The sequence below is a fragment of the Nannobrachium achirus genome (genome assembly GCF_963921795.1).
Source record: "Nannobrachium achirus genome assembly, chromosome: 16".
Classification (NCBI taxonomy): domain Eukaryota; kingdom Metazoa; phylum Chordata; class Actinopteri; order Myctophiformes; family Myctophidae; genus Nannobrachium; species Nannobrachium achirus.
The window spans coordinates 30,220,087-30,244,206 of record NC_137823.1 but is presented as its reverse complement, the minus strand read 5'-3'; the positions used below and the strand labels follow the sequence as shown (position 1 = coordinate 30,244,206).

General features: G+C 42.3%; 1 protein-coding gene across 2 annotated transcripts in view; it reads left to right on the top strand.

Moving 5' to 3' along the window:
• cnih3 (cornichon family AMPA receptor auxiliary protein 3) overlaps positions 1-24,120 on the top strand; it is a gene marked incomplete at both ends in the record, with an annotated part of 113,295 nt that overhangs the window by 23,273 nt on the left and 65,902 nt on the right. For both annotated transcript variants that reach the window (XM_080744593.1, XM_080744592.1), the window contains one exon: positions 20,272-20,319. In XM_080744593.1, the coding sequence (XP_080600719.1) occupies positions 20,272-20,319 (48 nt within the window). The remainder of the gene's footprint in view (positions 1-20,271; positions 20,320-24,120) is intronic.

Genomic DNA, 24,120 nt, shown 5'->3' with positions numbered 1-24,120 from the left:
CACTTGACGCTTTATTGTGAAACGTGAACACAAGATGAAGTGAAGTGTTTTGACGAAAAAAGGGTCCCCTTGAATCACCTTGAATCAAGTGACGTTCTATTTTACATTGCATGTGTTTCGCCCATCAGTCAGACCCGTTTAATTTCCCTTCACTATTTTGCCTTTGCAGTTGCTTCCCGTTTCATCACCCATCTAAATGCAGCTGCGGCAGACACATGAATGGGGCGCATGTTGATATTGGAACGGTCTGACCACTTTAATTTGTTTGAAAATAGCAGATCTACAAGCTCACAACCAGGGTCAACATGTCCATACACGGACAAATGTGTCCGTGGCAAGACTTGGTTTTGTCCGTGGCAAATTCTAGATTTAATTTTTTACACATTATAAATGTCTTATTTCCACAATAAGTCCCAATTACTGAATGTCAGTCTCCAGGTTTTCTTCAGAATATATGACACATGTTTCATTTTCAAGGACCACCATAACTCTTAATGGTCCATTTGGTTCCATTTGTACACTCTCAGAGTTACAGGGCACATCACTCTACAGTGTGTAGTAGTAAGCCTCAGACTTCTAAACGTATTTAGGAACTGAGAGCTACAGTAACATCAAGGGAGAAAAGTTGGAGAGTTAGTTAGGACTGGCAGAACAAGAACAAAAGCCTGGCGGGGAGAAAGAGGGGAGGCGGTGTTGATTGCTGAGAGAGGATTTCTTAAGAGAGGCGAGTTATAGGAATTATTTGGCTTGAAAGGCATTTTTGAAGACTTTGAAGACATTATGTGAGACCAGATTTCACCACTCAGCAGCACTTTCATATCTTGTTATGTTTGCATATCATTACGCGATCCAGAATGTATCAAAGAATTCAATGGGGAGATGGGCACTTAAGGTTCTGTCACATTTATTATCTCCTTTTTCATCATTCTCCATTATATCTCTTCATGGCTTGCATCCCTCTTCTCCCTTCCTCACTCCCTCCATTCGTATTACTGAACTGACCCAGAATTGTATCCATTTTGAAAGGAAATGACCAGAAATGCTCTCCTTCTTTCTTGTACAGCCATGCGTACAGGAAGCGTACAGTATGCGTCCTTTATTGCTGAGCTTAAATTAATCCAACATGAATGGCAAAATCTTTGGTCAACTTTCTTAGGGGTGAATGAACAAGGATGTATGGGATGAATGAACGAGGATATATTGATATATCCTATGAAATAATTGATTCATAATGTTATTGCAAAACATGGTGTTAATCAGCAGAAAGACATTGCCACAGCTGTCGGGCGGTCTCAGCTTGTCAACTTACTGTGCAAGGAACAGTAGTTTATTTCCACTTTGTTTAGTATTGTGTAATGCAGAATTATCAATGTTGTTTATTTCCCATGTGTTTAGCTTTTGTAATACAAAATTGTGCTGCAATCATGAAGCAATTGCATTGCGACTGTGTGGCATCCTGGTGTCACAATAAAACTAAATAAATAAAACTACTATACAGTATATGAACGATGTATTCATTATTATTAACCAGCTAGACATCTCTTAACGGTTAACAGTTGTGTGGCCCCGACTTCAAGTCGTTTTACAATTGTGGCCCCCTGTCTACTAATCTAGTTGAATACCCCTGGCATACAGTGGTAGATTTTTTTGTCCTAGCACAAATTTATGGTTAACCCTTATAGTGCCAAAAAGCCGAACTAGTTCGGCTTTTTTAACTAGTTCGGCTTTTTGTCGGCTAGCGACGCAATCCGGAGTGCTGATCCCGAACTAGTCCGGCTTTTTTGTCGGCTAGCAACGCCGTGCTTTGGTCCTTACCGTGAGCTGATTATTGACGTGAAATAATTGCTTGACGTCTAACCAGCTATGAACTCATCAAAACTTTTGTTACAGGTTACTTTGTAGATTTTGATTATTATTGCAAAACATACATTAACCAATTCAGCCATATGTACATTTTGGCCATTTGAAAATATTAGATCTACAAGCTCACAATGTGTTGCGATGCGACACATTGTGAGCTTGTAGATCTGTTATTTTCAAAAACACTTACATACATTTTATACATTTGAAAACCTGTGAAATGGGACATTCTGCATAATGAGTACTTTCTACTTTTGGTACCAACACTTTTGTAAGTAAATTTTGAATTCCGGACTTTCACTTGTAACAGAGAGTATTTCTACAATGCAGTATTGATACTTACTTAAGTAAGGAATCTCTGTACTGTACTTTTTCCACCACTGAACTTGATCAAAAACAATTACTCTTTCGATGGAGCTTGGAAGTTCAGCAGTGGTTGAGGAGAATTGCAATAAAATCACAGGATCTTTACAGTGGATACATTTTTAGTGGCACTGTGGCGGTTCAGCCCCCAGAGAGAAGGTTGAGGTCGAGCAGCGGGCGGCAGAGAGCTAACTGGGGACGACATGAACCAACATCCCTCTGTAGAGGGCCCATGGCCCCATAGGAGCTCAACTAAGTGTTCATCTGTGTGTATGCGCGAACACGCGTGTCTGTCTGAGTAGTGGCTGTGCTCACGTGGTTTCGTGTCTATGTGCCAGGGTTAGGCTCAGTATCACATTGAACCTATTCTCGAGTGGCCATACTGTTGCCCCCCACAACTTCCGATCATATCATAGTCTGGAGCACGGAAGCTCTGAAAATGATTAGAGAAGATGAGAGTATACAGTATTAACAAAAGCAATTTGTTAATAGTTGAAGCCTCTTAAGACATTTGAATGTAATAAGTTGCCTATTACAAAACAAGCCCTGAAATTCTGACCAAGAAAACAGAGTAATATTGTGAGATTCTTGAAAAAATACATTTTAAGCATTGATAATATTGTTTTCGGATGTCCATTTGGTGCAAACCTACATTATCTAGCAAAGAATCTCCATATTTCATCGTTTTTACGATGTTTTTGTAGATGAACGCCCTACTTCATCATACAAGAGTGACACACAAAAGTAGTGAAAATAGCGATATACAAGCTCAAAACACAGCACATTTTGAGCTTGTAGATCGACTATTTTCATTCTTTACAAAAGTGATAATAAAAGAAGGGACAGTTTTGGACATACAAGGTTTCCACCCGACAGCGTGGATATATAATCCATAATGCTGCTCCTCTGCTGCTGAAGAGCTCTCTCTGTCAGAGCTTCAAGGTCTACTTCAAGGGGAGACAGCACTGCAGCTTCCTGAATGACACTGCCTATTTGCACAATCTGCCTTTTCTTTTAAAGCCATTAAAGAATGGAACGAGCTCCCTCTCAATCACAGAACTTCCACAGATTTCCATTTTTTCTTCCTTGAAGTTAGAAAAATGAATTTTAAGCGCCCGGTTTTGTCAGCATCAATTTGACATTTAACGTATTTGTTCTAATGGGTGTGTGTGTGTGTGTGTGTGTGTGTGTGTGTGTGTGTGTGTGTGTGTGTGTGTGTGTGTGTGTGTGTGTGTGTGTGTGTGTGTGTGTGTGTGTGTGTGTGTGTGTGTGTGTGTGTGTGTGTGTGTGTGTGTGTGTGTGTGCGCGCGCGTTCATGTCAATAGTTTGTTCATTTGTAGTGGGAATGATGCATTATGTTTTAAAGGGATATTTTAAATGCATATTTCACTTGTTTAATCAGGCTTTTGAGAACACCCCAGACAGTTTTGAAGTTGATTGATTCAGTATTTATAGATATTTGATAGAAAATTGCAGGCCTAGATTGGCTAGATAACTATTGTTGCTACTTTTGTGTATGACGTGTAGTTTTGTATGACGAAGTAGGGCATTACTATACAAAAAATAGAGCTGTCTGGCTGATTATCTGAAGGCTGTCTTCCCCCTGTTGCACTTGTTTGCCTGGACATGGACCAATCTCTGGGTTCATGTTGCACATGGCTTGCATGCACACTGACACACACACACATGCACGCACGCACGCATGCATGCATGCACGCAGACACACACACACGCAGTCGCAGACACACACACAGACACGCAGACACGCGCCCACACACTATCTGTCCCCAGATGAGAATACATTATTGTTTTGAATGTCCCAACACAGCTCAGGGCTTGGCTTGTCCTTTTTCTACGCTCAAGGCAGCTGTTGCTTTTTTGGCTTTTCCAACAACATGCACAAATGGGGGAGGGAGGGAGGGGGGAGAGAGAGAGAGAGAGAGAGAGAGAGAGAGAGAGAGAGAGAGAGAGAGAGAGAGAGAGAGAGAGAGAGAGAGAGAGAGAGAGAGAGAGAGAGAGAGAGAGAGAGAGAGAGAGAGATTACACACTGCAGATGCACTGATTCACACACACACACACACACACACACACACACACACACACACACACACACACACACACACACACACACACACACACACACACACACACACACACACACACACACACACACACACACGCGCACAGCTCTCTCTCTCTCTCTCTCTCTCTCTCTCTCTCTCTCTCTCTCTCTCTCTCTCTCTCTCCCCCACCCTCCCTCCCTAATAAACATGCATACACGCACAACGTGTATACACATCCCGGCACATGCAGTCTACTATTAAGGGATTAAGTATAGTGCCTGGGAGCCATGATAATATCATGTACCTCTGCCATGTTACATCAGAACCAGAACGTGGAGGCCTCCTGGGGTAGGAACCTTGGAGGAACTCAAGGTTCTCAAATATCTAATGAGTCTCATTTTAAATCTGTTCGCCACCAAGGGATGCCCATTATGCACCCGGTCGCAGCCATTTAAATTGGTCTATTAGATGTGTGCTTGGGGCACACTAAGGAACACCACAAAATGCTGATCTGTGACTTGGTGCTTGGTCTACCCCAGAGGTGGAAAAAGTACTCAAATGTTGTACTTTAAGGGGAAGACCACCCATTTTCAATATTGAACTATGTCATTAATGTAACTTAGAGGAGTTGTGTGGAAATATAAAAAAAACTTCCCCCTCTTCTGTGTTGCCTAGAACTGGAGGATTGATTTTGGGGTTTGTATTGTAAAGTACAACTTGATGACATCACACATTGTACTTTACAATACAAACCCCAAAATCAATCCTCCAGTTCTAGGCAACACAGAAGAGGGGGAACTTTTTTTTCCCACACAACTTCTCTAAGGTATATTAATGACATAGTTCAATTTTGAAAATGGGTGGTCTTCCCCTTTAACTACTTTAACCCTATTTTATACCTAGGCTATTTGAAAATATCCAATCTACAAGCCCACAACACGTTGTAGATCTGCTATTTTCAAACAATTTGTACTTTTGATTTTGGTACTTTAAAGGAGTAGTTCACCCCCAAAATGACTTTTTTTCTATTGATTACTCATGCCATGGAGAGTAGAGTTCAATAATATTTTTTGGTTTTTGTCACATTCCTAAGACAAAAATTTGATTTGAGTAAATTTACCCCCATTGATTCCGGATGGTGACCCGTTTCGAAACGGGTCACCATCCGAAATGAATGGGGGTAAATTTATTGTTATCACATTTATGTCTTAGGAATGTGACAAAAAACTAAAAATATTATTGAACTCTACTCTCCATGGCATGAGTAATCAATAGAAAAAAAAGTCATTTTGGGGGTGAACTACTCCTTTAAGCATATTTTGATACCAATAGTTTCATACTTTTATTCTTTTTTTCCCATGTTTTGAACCCTGCAGCTTATACAACGGTGCGGCTTATATAGAGATTTTTACAGCTAACGGCCAGTTAGTTAGTTTTACAAGGATTTATATATAGATTATTGAAGCTAACGGCCACCAGGGGCGCTCTAGCAGGACACCTGCAGCGTATAGTCAGGTGCGGCTTATATATGTAAACATTCGTTTTTTGTTCTAAATTTAGCTGGTGCGGCTTATTTTCTGATGTGGCTTATAGTCCAGCAATTACGGTACATTTTTGAATTCCAGACAGAGTATTTCTATATTGCAGTATTGATACTTTTACTTAACGGAGTGGCGACACCGGCCGAAATTTAACATTATGATACAGTAGGTCACGTGGTCTTTCTCCAAACAGTCTGAAAAGGAGGCGGGGCCATATCAGTTAGTAGTGAATGTATACTTCGTCCGTTGTGCGGTGCCGCGCAATGTATACTTCGTCCGTCGTGCGGTGCCGCGCACAACGTGATGCCTTGTTGTTAGCCGGCTAGCACTGCACCGCACGGCTATTTGCGAGAGCTATTGTGTGTGTACACACACACGCGCGCGCGCGCGAAAGCACACACACACAGGCTACACACACACAGAGTGTATGAGCCACGGACCTCCTCTGCAGAGGTCGGAGGAGGAGATCGCTGGACCCTCGTTCTACGCTTGCTCCGGTGTCCCGGGTGCTCCAGTCAGGTTTAGGGCAAGAGACAGCAGGGTATGGTCGACAAAACCGTCTCATAGACGGGGAGAAGCGTGTTGACCCTCGTAACTAATCTCTGACACCTTTTTTGAAGAAGACATGTACTTTTTTATCGGTCTAACCATTGATTTTATAGCGAATGCCCTAGAACTGATAGTTTTAAAGTTGGTTTAGAAAGTCGGAAACACACCTCGGACAGCTTTTGTTGGGTCAGTTTCAAAAGATAATGATATGGATGCTCGACTCCGCCCCTCCCCCCCATATTAGCCCAATCAAATTAATGTATTGCCGTTACTGTACAGAAGTACTACTTTCAGTACAGTAACTACAATAACTTAATTTGATTGGGTAATTTAACATGGGGGTACATGACATCATTAAAAAAATTGGCTAATTTGATAGCAATAATTAGCTGTTTTGGCCATGTCACCAGACCTTCAAGTAAAACATTTGAGTACTTTTTCCACCACTGACAGCAGCAGCACATTAGCTAAAAGAAAATGTTAAAGAGAAGCATCATTAACCTTCGTCTCCTCCATGAACCTTCTCTCCCTCCTGTCCACGTCTCCGGGGCCCACCCAGCAGTCAAGCGTACACCGCCGGTGTACTTCCTGTTGTTTTCAATTTGTTCCTAATTGGCCAGACTAGCTAATTAAGCAACGGTAAATCACACACGTGCACAAACACCACAAAACGCAACAAACATGCACAACAGCAAGCAACCGGATGTGCATAAACGCAAATTTGCACCTGCGCTCGCACACACGCGCACACACACGCACACGCACGCACACGCGCGCACGCGCGCATACACACACACACACACACGTATTCCTTTGAGTGATTTGACTCTTGTTTACAGCGTTGCACCAGGCTCTTGCTTGTCAAGCAGATGCCACTGAGTTGCATATCAAAAGAGCTTCAGCCTAATTGCCTCCTAATGAGAAGTTTTGAGTCTGCAGTTTTGGCCATGTTCACGCGCGCGCACACACACACACACACACACACACACACACACACACACACACACACACACACACACACGTGCGTGTGTGTGTGTGTGCACGCGCGGCTCCCTCCGGTGATGCCAAGTGTAATAATATGTATATTAAAAGCCTGGTTGTGTGCTGGTGTCGGACACCAGCGGGGGGTCCGCTCAATATCCCGACAGGCCGCTGTTCCGACTAGCGTCGGTAGGTTAGTTACTCGTCACGGTTACTGAGGTTAAGTTTAGGGTTAGGGGTAGCGTTAGGGTTAGTTTTTTGTGTCGGAATACCGGCCCGTCGGCACACTGATGCGGACCCGAAAATAGGCAGATCTACAAACTGTGACCACAATGCATTGTTACTTGTAGATCTGAATGCGCAACCATCCATTGTACTCAACAGATGAAGGTAACAGCAGGATGTGTCACACCAAACTCTTTTAAAAGTTCATGGAATAGTGGATAGGAAGAATGTCATTGTAGATATCTGAAAGGTTCATTTGGACTAGGAAGAAATAAGAATTTAATTATTTTTGGGTGGAAATGTAAAAAAAAAAAAAACTTTTCAGAATTCAAATAATAGCAGATCTACTATACCTAGTATATCTGTTCTTTATGATATAACACTTCAGTATGATCAAGTAGTGGCATTAATTAAAACCAAAAACCAAATATAACATTTTGTTCTACTTCCGGGCCTCTTTCGACTTCCTTCACAGGTGTTACTGATGATACTAATTAAGGCTCTCTTCGATTTATTGTACAGTGGTTCTTTAATTTCAAGGACCCCCATAACTCTGAGAGTGTACAAATGGAAGCCAGAGTTACACACCTGTATGGGGACATTTGGAACCCACTCAAGAACACTTTGAGACCCACTGGTGTAGCAGAGTGTTTCCAGTGAGCCAACATGCACCCTGACTCTGTTTGACCAGAATGGAACATAGCCTTCGTTAGTATCATCGGTAACACCTGTGAAGGAAGTCAGAACAAAATAGCGTATGTGTGCCGTAGAATCTGAATGGCTGCTCACTGCTCCTACTTGTTATAGGATGGGTATAATGGGTATTATGCAGAGGACAAATTTCACCTACAGTATGTATATACTGTACATATAATGTGACAGAAAACACCCCAAGGAGTGGGGACTATTCTATTCTATATGAGGACATATAAACACATAAATAGAGTCATGCCAGACACTCGACAGTCAAATCATGAGGGTTAATTTAGCTCTGATAGTGTACAAATGCAAATGGATCCATAATGGTACATCTGTTGCATTAAGTCAATTTAACCACTTATGTCCTATACTTTGTTAAATGACAGATAGCCAATCTGATTGGCTATTACACAAGCGCTCCGTGAGTAAATGCCGGCCGTTATTACGCCTGGTAACCAAGGAAACGGTGCACGACCCTCCGTTCCCAGCCTTGCAGCGACGGTCTACCAGGAGAAAGCCCTCTTGTTTTTGTCCATGTAGCTGGGATTTATTTTTATTTTTTTTAAATACATTTTGGTGAACTTGCAGCCGGTAGCAGCCATTGTTGTTGTCCTCCTGCGCGCATAGCGTAGAAAAAAAGATGACCACAATCCAACTCTTGCCGCCCGTAGGCGTGTGCATGAAACGAGCTTGAGAATGTCATGGGACAGCGCCCACTTGGCTCTCCGCCCTTCAGCTTATCCGCAGAACCCAAATAAGCGCCCGCCTCTCATTGAAAATGATTTACTAGAGCGTGTCAACCGCCCCCGTCTTAAAGGGCCTTAAAATGTATCACGCAACCAGGTTAACTTAACTGGAACAAATTTTGTAAAGACTTTTCCAGAGAGTGTTTCATGTGGCGTCTTGCTATGTCACCCTTTCTTGTTTTTCTTTTATTGTGATTTTTTTGCACTGACCAATGGACACTTTTTTGGCTCTGCACTATTGGGTTGTGTTTCATAGTATTGAGTATTATTGCTTTGTGTTTGACATGGTGGTGAGATACTTGTGTAGAGCATTGACTGTTATGAACACCTTTGTTCGGCACTGCATGGATAAGTAATACTATTTGTGTTGTTACGTGACACTTATAAGCGTTGACTGTTTTAGATTTTTTTTGCGACCATAGGTCGCAGTTTAGTATGTGAACCGCTTGTGATGGTGTCTGCTGGTTTACGGAGGGTGTGTCCAATCCACCCCACTTCCTCTTCTCCACATCCTGGCTTTGATGGAGTTTTGGTTGGTTCTCTCCAACAGGCTGGCGTTTGTAATTTTATCGGTCAGCTGATGTCACAGGTTGTGTCTAAAGAATCTGTTGACAAAGGTCTGGAGTTTGTTGGTGGTGATATTAGTCGCTCTCCTCCTGTCTGTCTCTGATCCATAGAGCAAGGGTCTTCAACAGGGGGTCCGGGACCCCTAGGGGTCCTCAGAGTTACAACAGGGGGTCCTCCAAATCTTTGTGTGATAGAATCTTTTATCTCCTTTTTTATATTAACCACTTGAACCCTAATGTACATATTCTGAGAACTTTAGCCGGCAAATAGCAGATCTACAAGCTCACAACGTCTCGTGCTGCGAGGTGTTGTGAGCTTGTAGATCGGCTATTTTCAGTGAAGAGGTGTGGTGTAGAGGGGAAAAAAGAGCACACCAAGTACAGAGTGAAAGGTCAAGTTCATTATGTATCGACGGTTCAAGTGGTTAAATATCAGAAAACACACACATTGACATGAATCTAAAATACACTGATGATTGTCAAACAATCTGGAATCCATGAAAAGGTTGAGGGGGTCCCTGCTTCATCTCTCTCTCTCAACTAAGGGGTCCCTGCTTCATCTCTCTCTCAACTAAGTGCTCTTTGGTCTGAAAACGTTGAAGACCCCTGCCTTAGAGGACTGCCTTGACGTAAGTGTTGAATATTCTGTTCAGTCATTCTGACGGTGCCGTGGGCTTGGAGTTTCAGATGGGTCACAGCGTGTTAAAAGCATGTTTGGCCTTGTTGATCCTGCTTTTGAGGTCATCGTCTGATCCAACGTCTTCGCCATGTATGCTCCCCCAGATATGTGAAGCGGCCACATTCTTTTATGTTCTCTGGGAGTTCCCGTTTGTTGTTTATTCTCATAGCTTCTGTTTTCTTCACATTGATCTTTGGGCCTGTCTTTGCTGCCTCTTTGGAGAGTTGTCTTGTGCATGTTGTTGTTTGAGAGAAAGAAGGCCGTCATTCATCATCTGCGAACTCAACGCCTACAGACAATGGTTGTTTTTCCTCATGATCCAGTCAACGACCAGCAAAAAAATTTACCACACTGTAGGGCTGGGCAATTAACCACCAATATTTCAACCAATATTTAGAACCAACTTACTTAACCGAATAATCGGTTATAAGGTCATACAAGTTTTTTTCCCAACAAAACAACATGAAAAAATCGAATAGATCTTTTATAATCTACTAAATCGATGTGTTTGATTAACCACTTAATCCTGTTTTATACTTATACAATGGTGGCATACAACAATTTAGAAATAGCCAATCTGCTATTTTACTTCTATTTTTATTTTTCATAATCATTCATTAATAGTAATCGAAGCAAAGGTTTTAAATAATTGTGATATTATTTGAAGCCATATCGCTCTGCCAGAGATGGGAAGTAACGAAGTACAAATACTTCGTTACTGTAACGAAGTACATTTTTCAGTACTTTGTACTTTACTGAGTATTTATTTTTCAGAGTACTTTTTACTTTTATCCGTTACATTTTAACACAAGTATCTGTACTTTTACTTCGCTACATTTTCAAAACAGGCTCGCTACTTTGGTTTTGAATTAATGTTGCGCCGCTGCACGGCAGATGAGACGAAACAATAAAATACTCAAGTAGAAATACCAGTACGCATTGACGTAGCGTCGCTTCAGGGAACACCAGCATGTTATGCTAGGTTCAGTCGTAAGACGGTGTTGCGCATCGACAATAGCAGATCTACAAGCTCACAGCACGGCTAACCGCGACGCATTGTGAATTTGTGAGTCTGCTGCGGTCTGCTGACACACCATTTCCGCATGTAACGTCTTACAGCCAATCAATGACTTTTATTTTCCGCATCCCTCTCTGTGATTGGATGGGATACTGTGCCCGGCTGCGGCTGTTTGTTTTTACTCTCAACGTGGAGAGGAAGTTGGATGAAAACATTGGTCATTTATTAAGTTTCTGTTGGGAAATAAAAGCTAATAATCTGATTTAGGAACGCTGTATCTGCCTTTGATTACAATGGTAGCACTGATAAGTTTAACACCAACAAATAGGTTCAGTGGCGATTTATGGAATATTTACCATCTGAAAGGAAAACTGCACACACAGAAGGACTGGAGATATGTATACACACGCACGCTGTTTCTACAAAGGTAAGCAAAAGGCAGTCCTTATAAAGTGGCTTGTTTAAGCCATTGGTTCTCAAAGCGGGGTCCGGGGACCTACAGGCGTCCTTAAGGGAATTCCAACCCAGGGGGTCCCACTCCCCAGCTAAATGATAGTTAGGAACCAAATGGACCCTTATGGGTCTGTCGAGTGTACACAATTGAAATGCACCCCCTGACCCCATGCAGCTGCTAAATGCTAGTTTGGAAACAAATGGACCATGGGTCTGTAACTCTCAGTGTGTACACTCTCAAGAGTTAAATTAACATTGATTCTACCCAATAAATGGGGTTCCGTAGCCTAATGCATGTCAAACTGGGGGTCCTTGGAATTAAAATGGTTGAGAATCACTGCTAGAGCAGTGATGCATGGTGGTCCATGGGCTAATAAGTGTCATTTTGGGGGTCCTTGACTTGAAACAGTGGTGTAACTTGGTGGGCGCTGGTGCTTCGCTTGTTTAGCCTTGGATCAAAACAGTCTTGTATCGAGGCTGGCTATGGATTGTTATGAGTAAAACATGATTTTATTTATTTTTTGATGGGAGAATGGATGCTGGTCGTTAAGAGTATGTCAGTGACAGAGGTTGGTTGTTTGCATTGAGAGGCGGCCGACGTCACAAGTGAATGCTTGAAATCAACAATACATCTATTTCTTATATATGCCTACAGTACAGTATGTACATTATACATTTGGCCATTGCTTAGAAAGTACCAGTCATTTGGATATAAATCTATTAAGTCGTTTTTCTTTATTTTGTTTGTAGGAATACTTTTGCCTTCTGTGTGTAGGCCTACTGTGCCTGTCTATGAATAGGATGGGGAAGGTGTTACGCTACTGCATTTTAACATCATATGGTGGTACTTGGAGAGACAAATATTTTCTGAGTGGTACTGGTAAAAAAATAAGGTTGAGAACCTGATCTAACCTATTCTATTTTCTGAACATGCAGTAGCTTGTGTGAATTACAGTATGTGTACAAGTGGACTATTGTGTTATCCAGTATGTGAATCTTTAAAATTAGATATTTTATGATAAAACTGTTAACAGTCATCATAAATCAAGTAACTGAAAGTAACTAGTAGTTACTTTTTAAATTGCAGTAATCAGATTACGTTACTGACTACAATTTTCTGGGATCGTGGGATATGTATAGGCCTATATATTTTTATATAAGTGGTACTCAGTCTAAAAAGGTAGAAAACCTTTGCTGTATTTAGATTTCACATCATAGTTAGGAAACCAATCCTGGGCCAGTTTTAAGACGTGTGTTGGTGGGGATCTTTTATGTTTAATATCCTTCAAATTCTATTGGCTTTGCACAGAAACATACGGTAAAAATACTTTTACTTTTACTTTAAAAGTACTTTTCAAAGCCTGTACTTTTTACTTTTTACTTGAGTAATTATTTGAATTGAGTACTTTTACTTTAACCAAAGTCGTTTTTTTCACAAGTACTTTTACTTTTACTTAAGTACTGAATGCGAGTACTTTTCCCATCTCTGCGCTCTGCCCTGTACTGTACCGTGACTATACTGTGAAGAAAGGTTAAAAAGGCAATACAACCTTTTCTTTCACATGCTGCGGATGCTGTTGAAATGAGGTGAAGTCCCATGAGGTGTTTTTTTTTTTTTTGGTAGATGAGAGAAATTAGGCGCTTTAGTTGGCAACACAGCCTCAAGACTCTGAGCATCAACAAGCATACAGTATGAATGAACAAGAAAGGTGTGCTCAGTTGAGCGCAAATCTCTGCCAGGAGGCAAGCCCTAAAACCTCTCCCTCCATCTTTCTGTCTGACTTACTTGAACCATTATCATCCCTATAAGTGGGCTAACATTCTGTGAAAATAACAGATATACAAGCTCCCAAGATTGTGAGCTTGTAGATCTGCATTTTTGTCTAATATATTTATTAGGTCCTTGACAGTATGAGTAGGAGTCACCAGGGTGTTGTTGATGGAAATCCTGCAGGCGGCAAGACATCCTAGGGAAGAAGAGAAGCTCAGTGTTGTCTGTGTTGTCCTTTAGGTGGTGGGAAGAGAGTCACTGTATTATATCAGCTAGGCACTGTTCAATCTGTGTGGCAAAGAGGGAGAAAATAAACATTTTATTTTTTAATCATGTACCAGGATAATATAGTCTACAACAGTGGTTCTAAAATATTTTCGTGTCAAGGGACAACAAATGGATATGTTTTTGGCTGCATAACCTATTTGAAAATATGTTGTGCCAGGGACCCCCATACGAGAGGATTTGTCAACATATGTCAACATTTTGGAAAATGGGCCCTTCTACAAATTCACAGCGTGTCGCCATACAACACGTTGTTGAGTTTGAATAGCCAAAACATGAAATAGGCATAGTGTTTAAACTGTTCCTTATCATCTGGGGAGTGGGGACCCCATTGTACTCCAAAAGGAACCCTGGGGGTCACCGAACCAGTGGTCTACAATGCCGTACGACAATGTGATGCGATGAACTTTGTACTGTACGTCTGATGTGAGTAATGCTGTTTATCTTCAGCCAGTAGAAAGGTCCAACACTGTACGCTGCTATGCAGTATGATCAGGGTAATTCAATATGATACTGTGAGTGAGTAATTCCTCTCCCCACCATGTATGATGGCACCTCTCTCTAGCCTCTCTCTCTCTCTGCCTGGCATTTAGCTGTGCTTCTAAATATGGAGCGTGAGGCGGCGGCAGCCTAGCCACACTGCAGCTCGTCGGCTCTACAGTTGATTGTCTCTCTGCCCAAAACTACAGGGGAAAGACTGCTTTCTGACAGCGTTCTCTAAAGGCAGGAACAATAATTAGCCCACACTGAGCATGAGTACGTCCTACGGAGGCAAGAGTGCATGTGTGTGTTTGAGGTTGTTTATGTGAGCATATTGTCGCTGTCGGGCAGAAACCTTGTATCTCCAAGTCCAAGTTTCAAATTTTCTTTTCCTCGTAAAGTAGCCCTACTTCATCATAGAAGACTGTCGCACAAAACTAGTGAGAATAGCCGATCTACAAGCACACAATGCCTCGCTCGTTGACTCGTTGTGTGTTTGTAGATTGTCTATTTTCACTGTTTAACCTGCTTGCTGCCAAGCATTAAAATCTTCAATGTCTTCCATTGCCAGAATCTTTAGATTCTTACGTTTTAATGTGCACGATGTGCACGGGTATAGGCCAAGATATAGGCCATAGTGTTTTCTTCAAATGTAAACAGAAATGGTTGTCATGGGAGCTGCCATGGGCTGTTCCCGGAGTCAAACATGCATTTTCGCAATCGCGATCATGCCGAAACTGGAAGTAGGGAGTAAGGAGAGTAGGGAGAGCTACTCAAAAACGGCCAACTCGGGAAACTCGGGCTTGGCACAGCTATACACAAACTCGGGAAACTCTGGGTTGGCACTATAAGTGTTAAAATATATTTTTTAAATGATAAATGCAAAACGAACGGTTTTGGACAAACAAGGTTTCCACCCGACAACAACAACAATATGTTGTCATGTGAAGAGCCACTCCACAGGTGTGTGCGTGACACACGCACGCACGCACGCACGCACGCACGCACGCACGCACGCACGCACGCACGCACGCACACACACACACACACACACACACACACACACACACACACACACACACACACACACACACACACACACACAGCACTCACTCACTCACTCACTCACTCACTCACTCACTCACTCACTCACTCACTCACTCTTTCTCACTGGCTCACTCACTCACTCACTCTCTCTTTCTCACTGGCAGTGGAAGATTCACCAAGTCATTATATAATGCTGTATGATGTGTTATGTTTGCATTGAGTTCTTACAACTGTAATTATAAGAAGATTACAACACATTCACTGTGAGTGGCAAAAGTCCCTGCCCACCACCACCACCAAGGTTGTGGGTTCTAATCCACAGCGGTGCATCCGGCTTCGTCTATGTGAACACAATTGGCTCGTGTTCGGGGGAGTGAAGGGGAGGGTGATATTCGTCACTGCACATACTCCTACAGGCTGGGGCGGCACATGTCAGCAGGGGAGTGTTGGGGTGGAAGGAGTAGAACGAAGGCTCTACGTCCTCCCTGTCGGGGCTCCTCACTGGCAGGTGAGTCACAGTCAGTAGGATACAACAGCAGTGACAACACAGAAATGTGAGTGGGGAGGTATTAATTGGCATCAGGGGCGTCAATTGTGTATGGCAGGGGTATGCAGCTGCCATACCCTGGGGCCAGGGGGGAAAATAAAAGTTACTTTTAAACATAAATCCATGAATGTCTATTTGTCTATCTGCGCTGGTTATTATGTTGTTAAATTACAGTAAAATAACTAACATGCTAAGTTTAGCTGCACTTGAAAAACCATTCCAGGCTGCCATATCCAGCCCAAGAAACCGTAGAAAAAGTCGTTTTTTATTTTTATTTCAGACATTGTGAAAATAGCAGATCTACATGCTCACAACGCCTCGCGCTGCGTGTTATCAAAAATGTAATGCCTATTTTCCATGAGGACTCCCATCTTTGCCATACCCTAGCTTTTGCTGAACTGACGCCACTGATTGGCATACCTTTTTATTTATTTAGTGTATAAGTAAATAAAAGGCAATTCATTGTCCGAGATGCTCCGTTGCTTTACTGTATGCTTCATTCTTTCTGTTTGCTCCTGTGATGCTGTTAACTGTCTGTCGTGCGGTGAGACTTCAATTCAATTAAATTCGATTTGTGTGTCAAATCACAACAAGTTGTCTCAAGACACTTTACACCAGACGCGGATCTAGCCCTGATCAGCAGGGGGTGCTAAAGGGAGCTTTTGTGTGCGCGTGCACGCGACCGCAGTTTTATTAATTTATTTTTTAAGTTTTGCAGTCATTTTGCCCTATTCACCAGCAGTCTCCCAGTCCCCACCCACCCCTTAGGTTAAGCAAAACAACTGATGATTTAAGTAACATTTGTCTCAGCGGACAACTTTTGACATCAAGAAAAGAGTTAGGCATAGGCAAGCTGCAGCAGCAGTCAAGTGTACTCATCATCCAGAAGAATTAGATTTAATAGAGATTTTTTTATTAGATTTTACTCACTGTATGGTCGAGTGGTCATGATAGTGCGTCCATGCATCTCTGTTATGCAACTTTGGGAAAGTTGTAAAGGCTTTGGTGGTGATCTTGTACAGTTTCCATAACATCTCCTCATAAAGAACTTCAATCGAGTGTATAATGTTTGTTTTATATGGGTTGTTAGTTGTCCTGCGTGCCTTCCATAATTCCCATGGGCCATGGGTTAACAGTGCACATTGCAAGATGACGCTGAAATGGACTGCTGTCTTCTCTCTCCCCCCAGCGCCCCCGTTCGCAAATTAATGTGTAGGCTAAACTGTTCTGATAATACAACTTGTTTTGGCTGTCCATTCATCATGTATAACTTAAACTGCGCGCTCGTATTCCAAACCAATGCAGCTTAACTCATTTAGTGCCAGCGCCCTCTAGGGGCCATAGAATGCCAGGGTATCTCTCATAGGCGAGCGCTTTAGCTTCCAGGACCTCACCTTCCAGGACCTCACGTGCTCACGTTCATGCACGTCATGGAAAGGTCCCGGATGATAATGCTAACAGAATGGCTATTCCCATTTTGTCATCTAAAAGATCATTTTTGGGCGATTTCGCCGTAAATAAACCTCGCGCCGCTTCCCTAAAGACACAATCCAGAGATATTTAAGCCTTCAAAGATGTGGTCTTTCATTGGATTAGGCAGAGATTGGCGATTTCGTTCGCAAATAACGGCCGGCCGGGAGGTTGCTAGCTTTCGGCTAGTAGCTAGAAAAATCAGGCCAGGCTTCAGAAAGCCTCTTATCATTTTATTCATTTCATAAAAATAAAAAAATACTTCGGGATCGGCACACTCGTATACTCATCGGAAGCGGCGCCGAACATTGGGTGAACATTGGGGAGCTCAAAAATGTATTTTAAACCATTTTTAATGGAATATATCGTCGGACAGAGTAGAATGGCTAGCTGGCTAGCGGCTAGCGAGCCAGGACCACCCACGACTCTACAAGCAGCTCGGGGTAAGTGAATTAATAAAAAAAAAATTGTATTGGATTGAAATAAAGCCGAACTAGTTCGGGATCGGCACAGGAAGAGTTAAGAACATAACAAACCGACAACTAGGGCCAACCCAGCAACAACTATCGTTTCCTGTCTTACTTTCACAATAAAGTGTCTCCCGCTTACCTCCCAATGCAGCTTATTTCACGCAGGTTATTATTAACAGGAAAAAGTGTAGCTTAACCCGTGTGTTTTTGTGCAACCAAACGTGCATGGGAGAGAGAGTGATGAGGGTGAGAGAGAGAGAGAGAGACATTTAGAAACAGAGAGAGAGATAGAACTGCCGTTGTTTAGGAGTAGTACTGCACTTGGGTATCACACTTTTCTCCGTCTGACCATCTCTCTCCCGATTTTGCTAGCCCCAAAAACTACCGGTGCTAGTCCGGAAACGAGTGGTGCTTTAGCACCAAAAGCCACCGCGTAAATCCGCCACTGCTTTACACGTAGAGCAGAGACCCGACAGTCCCACCCTGAGCAAGCAATTTTGCAACTGTGGCAACAAAAAACTCCCCCTTAACTGGAAGAAACGTCAGGCAGACCCAGATTGTAGGGTGGTCGGCCATCAGCCTCGACCATGTCGGGGGGGGGGGGGGGGGGGGGGGGGGGGGAGAAGGAGAGACAGAGAGGGAGATAAGTATTTTTGGCATTTATGAGTATGTTTATAATGCATTTATAGACATGGGTGTGTTACCAAAATGGTAAAACATTTATCGCTTTAACAATAATGAGAGAAAATTGCTGTGACTTGTGTATGGAACATCAGAAAGAGTCAAAACATGGTTTGAAGAGAAAAGCGATACTAAACACGATACGGATGTATTATTAAAAAATAAATCTCTTATTAATTCCCCTTTCTCCTTATCAGTGTGGTGGTCGTTAGCAGCTGCCATCTCTTTAGCTTCACAGAAGGGAGAAAAACAATCTATTTTGTGAACATAAATTAAATGATAAAAGGATAATTTATGAGTATGTTTATAATGCATTTATAGACATGGGTGTGTTACCAAAATGGTAAAACATTTATCGCTTTAACAATAATGAGAGAAAATTGCTGTGACTTGTGTATGGAACATCAGAAAGAGTCAAAACATGGTTTGAAGAGAAAAGCGATACTAAACACGATACGGATGTATTATTAAAAAATAAATCTCTTATTAATTCCCCTTTCTCCTTATCAGTGTGGTGGTCGTTAGCAGCTGCCATCTCTTTAGCTTCACAGAAGGGAGAAAAACAATCTATTTTGTGAACATAAATTAAATGATAAAAGGATAATATAATAAATGAATCGATTTTGAGCCCCAGGGGCACTTACAAACAGTTTATGGACAGTGCACCAAAAGAAATTAAGGTATAAATGAATGAATGTGTAGGGCCACCGGCACTATCAAGTTGACCTCTGACATTTGCTGAATGATTCATAAGCATCTAAAGTTCATTGATTGGCCCCCGAGGAATGAACGGTGTAACAAGTCCTGTCCAGATTGCACGACTGTGCAGAGCATTGGTTAATATTTAATGGCGATGTTAAAAGCACCGGGAGACTGTGCTCATTCCACTGTTCATTTATTTATTGTGTGAGAATGTGGGTTTCGGCTTGTCGGAGCCCTGGAAAAGCTTGCGCTTGATCAACAATGGTTTGGAAGTTAGTTTTGACTGATGGCACAAATAAATTCACTGCAGTCGATGAAGCGTTTATGCAGTGTGCAGCAGTGGTTCTCAAACTTTTTCATGTCACGAACCCCCAAGTTAATATGTATTTAGCTGGTGACTCGAATCAGAAAATATCTTTGTGCCAGAGAATATGGAAATAAAAGGTTTTGTCTGAATCTTTTAACATCAATGAAAATCCACATCAAACATGGCGTCACAATCTGCTGATGTTGTATCTTACCTCAGATAATTGGCATTGCAGATACCGCTAAACTCTGCAACATTTGGTTTCCCCGGTTGTCTAGGGTCTACTTTCTTCTTCTTCTTCTTTGTGTGTGTGTGTGTGTGTGTGTGTGTGTGTGTGTGTGTGTGTGTGTGTGTGTGTGTGTGTGTGTGTGTGTGTGTGTGTGTGTGTGTGTGTGTGTGTGTGTGTGTGTGTGTGTGTGTGCGTGCGCGTGCATGCACCTGTGTGTGTGTGTGTGTGTGTGCTTGTATCACTATGGGCCAAATGTCCCTGTGTGTATAGTATAATTCGAGAAATAGAAATAGAGATTGTTAGGGCCATTTACTGGTGCTCACAAGATAAATGGTTTTGGATAAAACTGTTTTTTTTTAGAGTCATAGGCTTACAGTATTACTAAACGTCATGTGTGGGTGGTTAGTGTGTGTGTGCATGTGTTAGTGCACATAAGAAACTAGCAGCGACATTGACAGTCAAATTGTTCTGTGGATTCTTAGTAAAACTAACGACTTCCGTTTTGCTGCATGTGTGTTGTCTGTTCTTCCCCCCTGCAGAGGGAGAGGCTGAGGAACATCGAGAGGATCTGTAACCTGCTGAGGAAGGTAAGTGACAAACGGCAAACACTTCCTGCTCAGGCCGCACTCGTACTGCGTCGCGCCACAGTGTCGCGCACAAGGGATAACCAAAGATTTTTAATTAAGGAAGACAGGCCATCCTAATTGGAGCCACTAGAAGCGAAATGGGACATTAAATTCTACAAATTGACTCCTAAGTGGGCGCCGGCGTCTGATGGCAAATCATCGTGCGGACGTCCTGTTTACTGGTACTAGATCCTGCGAGAGTGTGTTGCTGGGATCAGGCCTGGAATTTCGTCATTTTAGGGGCAAGGCCACTTGGCCTTTGGTGTTGTCCATTTTTTTTAGGGCACAATGCCAGGGCAAGAAGGCCATCAAATAAAACATGATTTTAGTCCATTGAAAGAATTTGTTGAGTCTAAGGGTTAGGGATGATAACCTAATCTGCAGTGAAATAGATAAATTATGGTATTTACCATCTGATCCATGCTCAGCCCAGCACCAATCAAAGTCACCGGATTGGTTTAAAGATGGGGACTCTGTATTTCAGAATCTTAACAAAAGACACTGGTGTCTACATGACAAGAAAGAGACACCGGTGGCTACTGTCTACATATTGACAAGAATGAGACAGAGGAGAAAGTGGTACAGTCAGCTGGGGCATTAAGGCCACTGTGGCCTCAAGTCATGCCAATGGTTTGAGGGGAAAGGCAAAACTGAGGGGAAATGGCGGCCATGGCCTTCATGGCCTCCATGAAAATCCAGCCCTGGCTGGGATAGTGAAAGGTCGATAATAAGATTGATTTCTCCTTATTTGTTTCTCTGAAAAAAGCCATTTTAGTACGAAAATGCTGGGAATATTGTTTGGCTTGTGAAGATCGGGTCCAATATTTAGTGCCGTGACCATGGAGCTAAAGAATGGTTCAGAAGCTGTGTTCACGTTCACTCTTCCATTGGAAATGAATAGACTCCAACCTGCTTCCTGCCTCCTAAGAAGGTGTCAACCTACTCCACGCAGATACGGGAAGTAAACCGGAGATGGCATGTCTTGCTATTTCTGTCTTGGGGTAAACTTTGTTCGCTGGAAATGAAGCCTACTTCTGGGTTCCGGGTTGCTTTAGGAGAAACGAAGGTGTCGGTTAAGTGTTGTCATTGTCCCGCGGAAACCCTGTGTCTGCATTTTTGTAAACATTAAAATCCTTAGTGTTGATTTAACTCTGACATTAATCAAATAAATGGGCTTACATTTGTACATTCTGTTACAAATGGCTCTCATGGTTAGATTAACACTTATTATTGTTATTTTTAATAAGTAAATTTATATAACATAATATTACTGTTCTACGTGGTTACAAGTCTTTCAGTTATACATGTGTTAATGTGCGGCCATTTTAAATGTGTCCATTCATGATCTCCACCAGGCTAGAATGGCCGAAAGGCATAGTTTGTTTTCACCCCAGCCCTTTTTGTTAGACACTCTGCTTAATGTCGCCATAACAATGCAGGTATTTGACTATACCTTTGCCTGATGTGATATTGCCGGCACCAAAATCGCCATTGAGGCAGCGCACATTCACAAGCCAAATTAAATACACCAGGAAATTGCCAGCATTTCAAGCAAGCAAACAGGCTTTATGCTACTGCTACTGCTGAGGTTTGAGTCCAGGCCAACATGGTTTGTGTTTTCTAATGCTACTATCAGTCCAACATAAAGTCCTCTTTATGTCGAGGGGAGACAGAGATTGAGAGGTGCTGTGCTGCCAATTTCTTTGCTGACCACTGCTGCGTGCGTGCGTGTGTGGACTGTGTGCGTGAGTGTGTGTAAATAGTTTGGAGGTATGAGACAAGGCCAAGGACATCTGTTTCACTCTACCTATCCAAAAGTCAAAGCTGTGTGTGCGTGAGTGTGCGCGAGTGTGAGTGTGTGTGTGTCTGTGTGTGAGGGGAGGGCTTCTCTTTATTAGTATAGTCAAAACCTGCCTCAGAGTGCTCTGTGGACCTCATTAGACCCCTGAGGAGGGCATATGTGCACGCACGCACACACACACACACACACACACACACACACACACACACACACACACACACACACACACACACACACACACACACACACACACACACACACACACACACAGCTATTGTAATGGTCACCTGCTGTTCGACATATTGTAGAATGTACAGTAGATGGTTGCATAAGTGTCACTACAGTATAGTAGTAAAGGTATCTATCTATAGTACATTGTTGTACCACAGGAACTTTCAGGGTCAGTTAAGTGTTCATGACCTCTGGTCTGAAGGTGGTCATCTGTAAACTTTCCAGCACAGTGTCTCTTCCCTGAGCTCCGTGCAGCTGATTCCCATGCACTGTGGGACAATTACCTGTGTGACGCCGATATCCCACTGATAATGTGTAAGTTTGATTAATGAACATATCGTCACTGTCAGGCAGAAACCTTGTATCTCCAAGTTTCACATTTGTATGTTTTTTTCCCCCCTAAAGTTGTGAAAATAACAGATCTGAAGCACACAATGCCTTGTGATACTTGTTGATCATCTATTTTCACCATTTTAAATTGTTTTTAAAATAATAACAAAAAAGGCCATACATTTTGGACACCCGACAACGACGATAAAGACAATTATTTAATCCGGCTACCCCTTCATTTCTAGAACAATACAGTACACTGGGTAGGACTCAGAGGCCAAGCTGGAGAAATAAAATAGAATAAAATCCAGTGTTCTGGTGGTTGGTTGTCTCCTTTCATTAGGCCCACATTTTCAGTCCATTAGTTCCAGCTGTACCCATGAAATATTCAAGTTTACCACGCTCTCACTAGAGGTGAGTATGGGTCCATCCTCACTGATATTATTATTATCAACAGCCCTCTTTCCAAAGGCAGAAAACTAGGAACCATTATTTATATGACCAACATGACTGAACTGAATGACTTGTTCAAATGTCTGTTTATTTAGTAAGTCTTATTTGCATCGCAGCGTGACTCTTAATATGTAATCCTGTTAAATTCCAATCATGTTAAATTCCCCCAGTACATTGTCTCTCAACAAATATACATAGCTGTACTTGTATCTTCAGTGCCGGTTCTAGGACTCAGGTGGCCCTATGCAAGATTATTTTACACCTAAAATAATCTGCAGCAACAGATCAAAATGTTCTTTTTGGAGGCATATTGACTTGCTCATGAATCAAGGCAGCCAGGCCTAGAATGAAGTTGGGGAACTTCATTCTTCCTGTAGCCCCCGCTTTGGTTTTGGCCCTAATTGACCGCTTATATTGCTTATGCCAGGAACCGGCCCTGTGTATCTGTGCATTATTTTCTTTCATACACCTACATGAAGTGTTGATAGACCAGATTGAGATCCAACCCATTCAACCAGCTCAGTGGCCTTGTGGTTAGAGTGTCCACCCTGAGACTGGGAGGTCAAGGTTCGATCCCCAGCCAAGTCATACCAAAGACTCTGAAAAATGGGATCCAGTGCCTCCCTGCTTGGCACTCAGCATCAAGGGTTGGATTGGGCTAAGTTCCTGAGACATACTAGTGTCATTTCCAGGCGGTGTACAAAAAATATTTAAAATAGCTTCGTACTTGTAAGCTCATAAGCTTGTGAGTTTCATATTCGCTATTTTAACTATTTTTGGAACAGACAAGTTGAGCTTATAGATCGGATACTTTTTTTTGTGAGGTTGTAGATCGGTCATTCTCACTGTTTTTTGTGAGCTTGTGGAGGGGATATTTTTGCATTTTTTTAAGGTTTTTGTGAGTTTATACTGTAGATCAGAGGTCTTCAACGTTTTCAGGCCAAGGA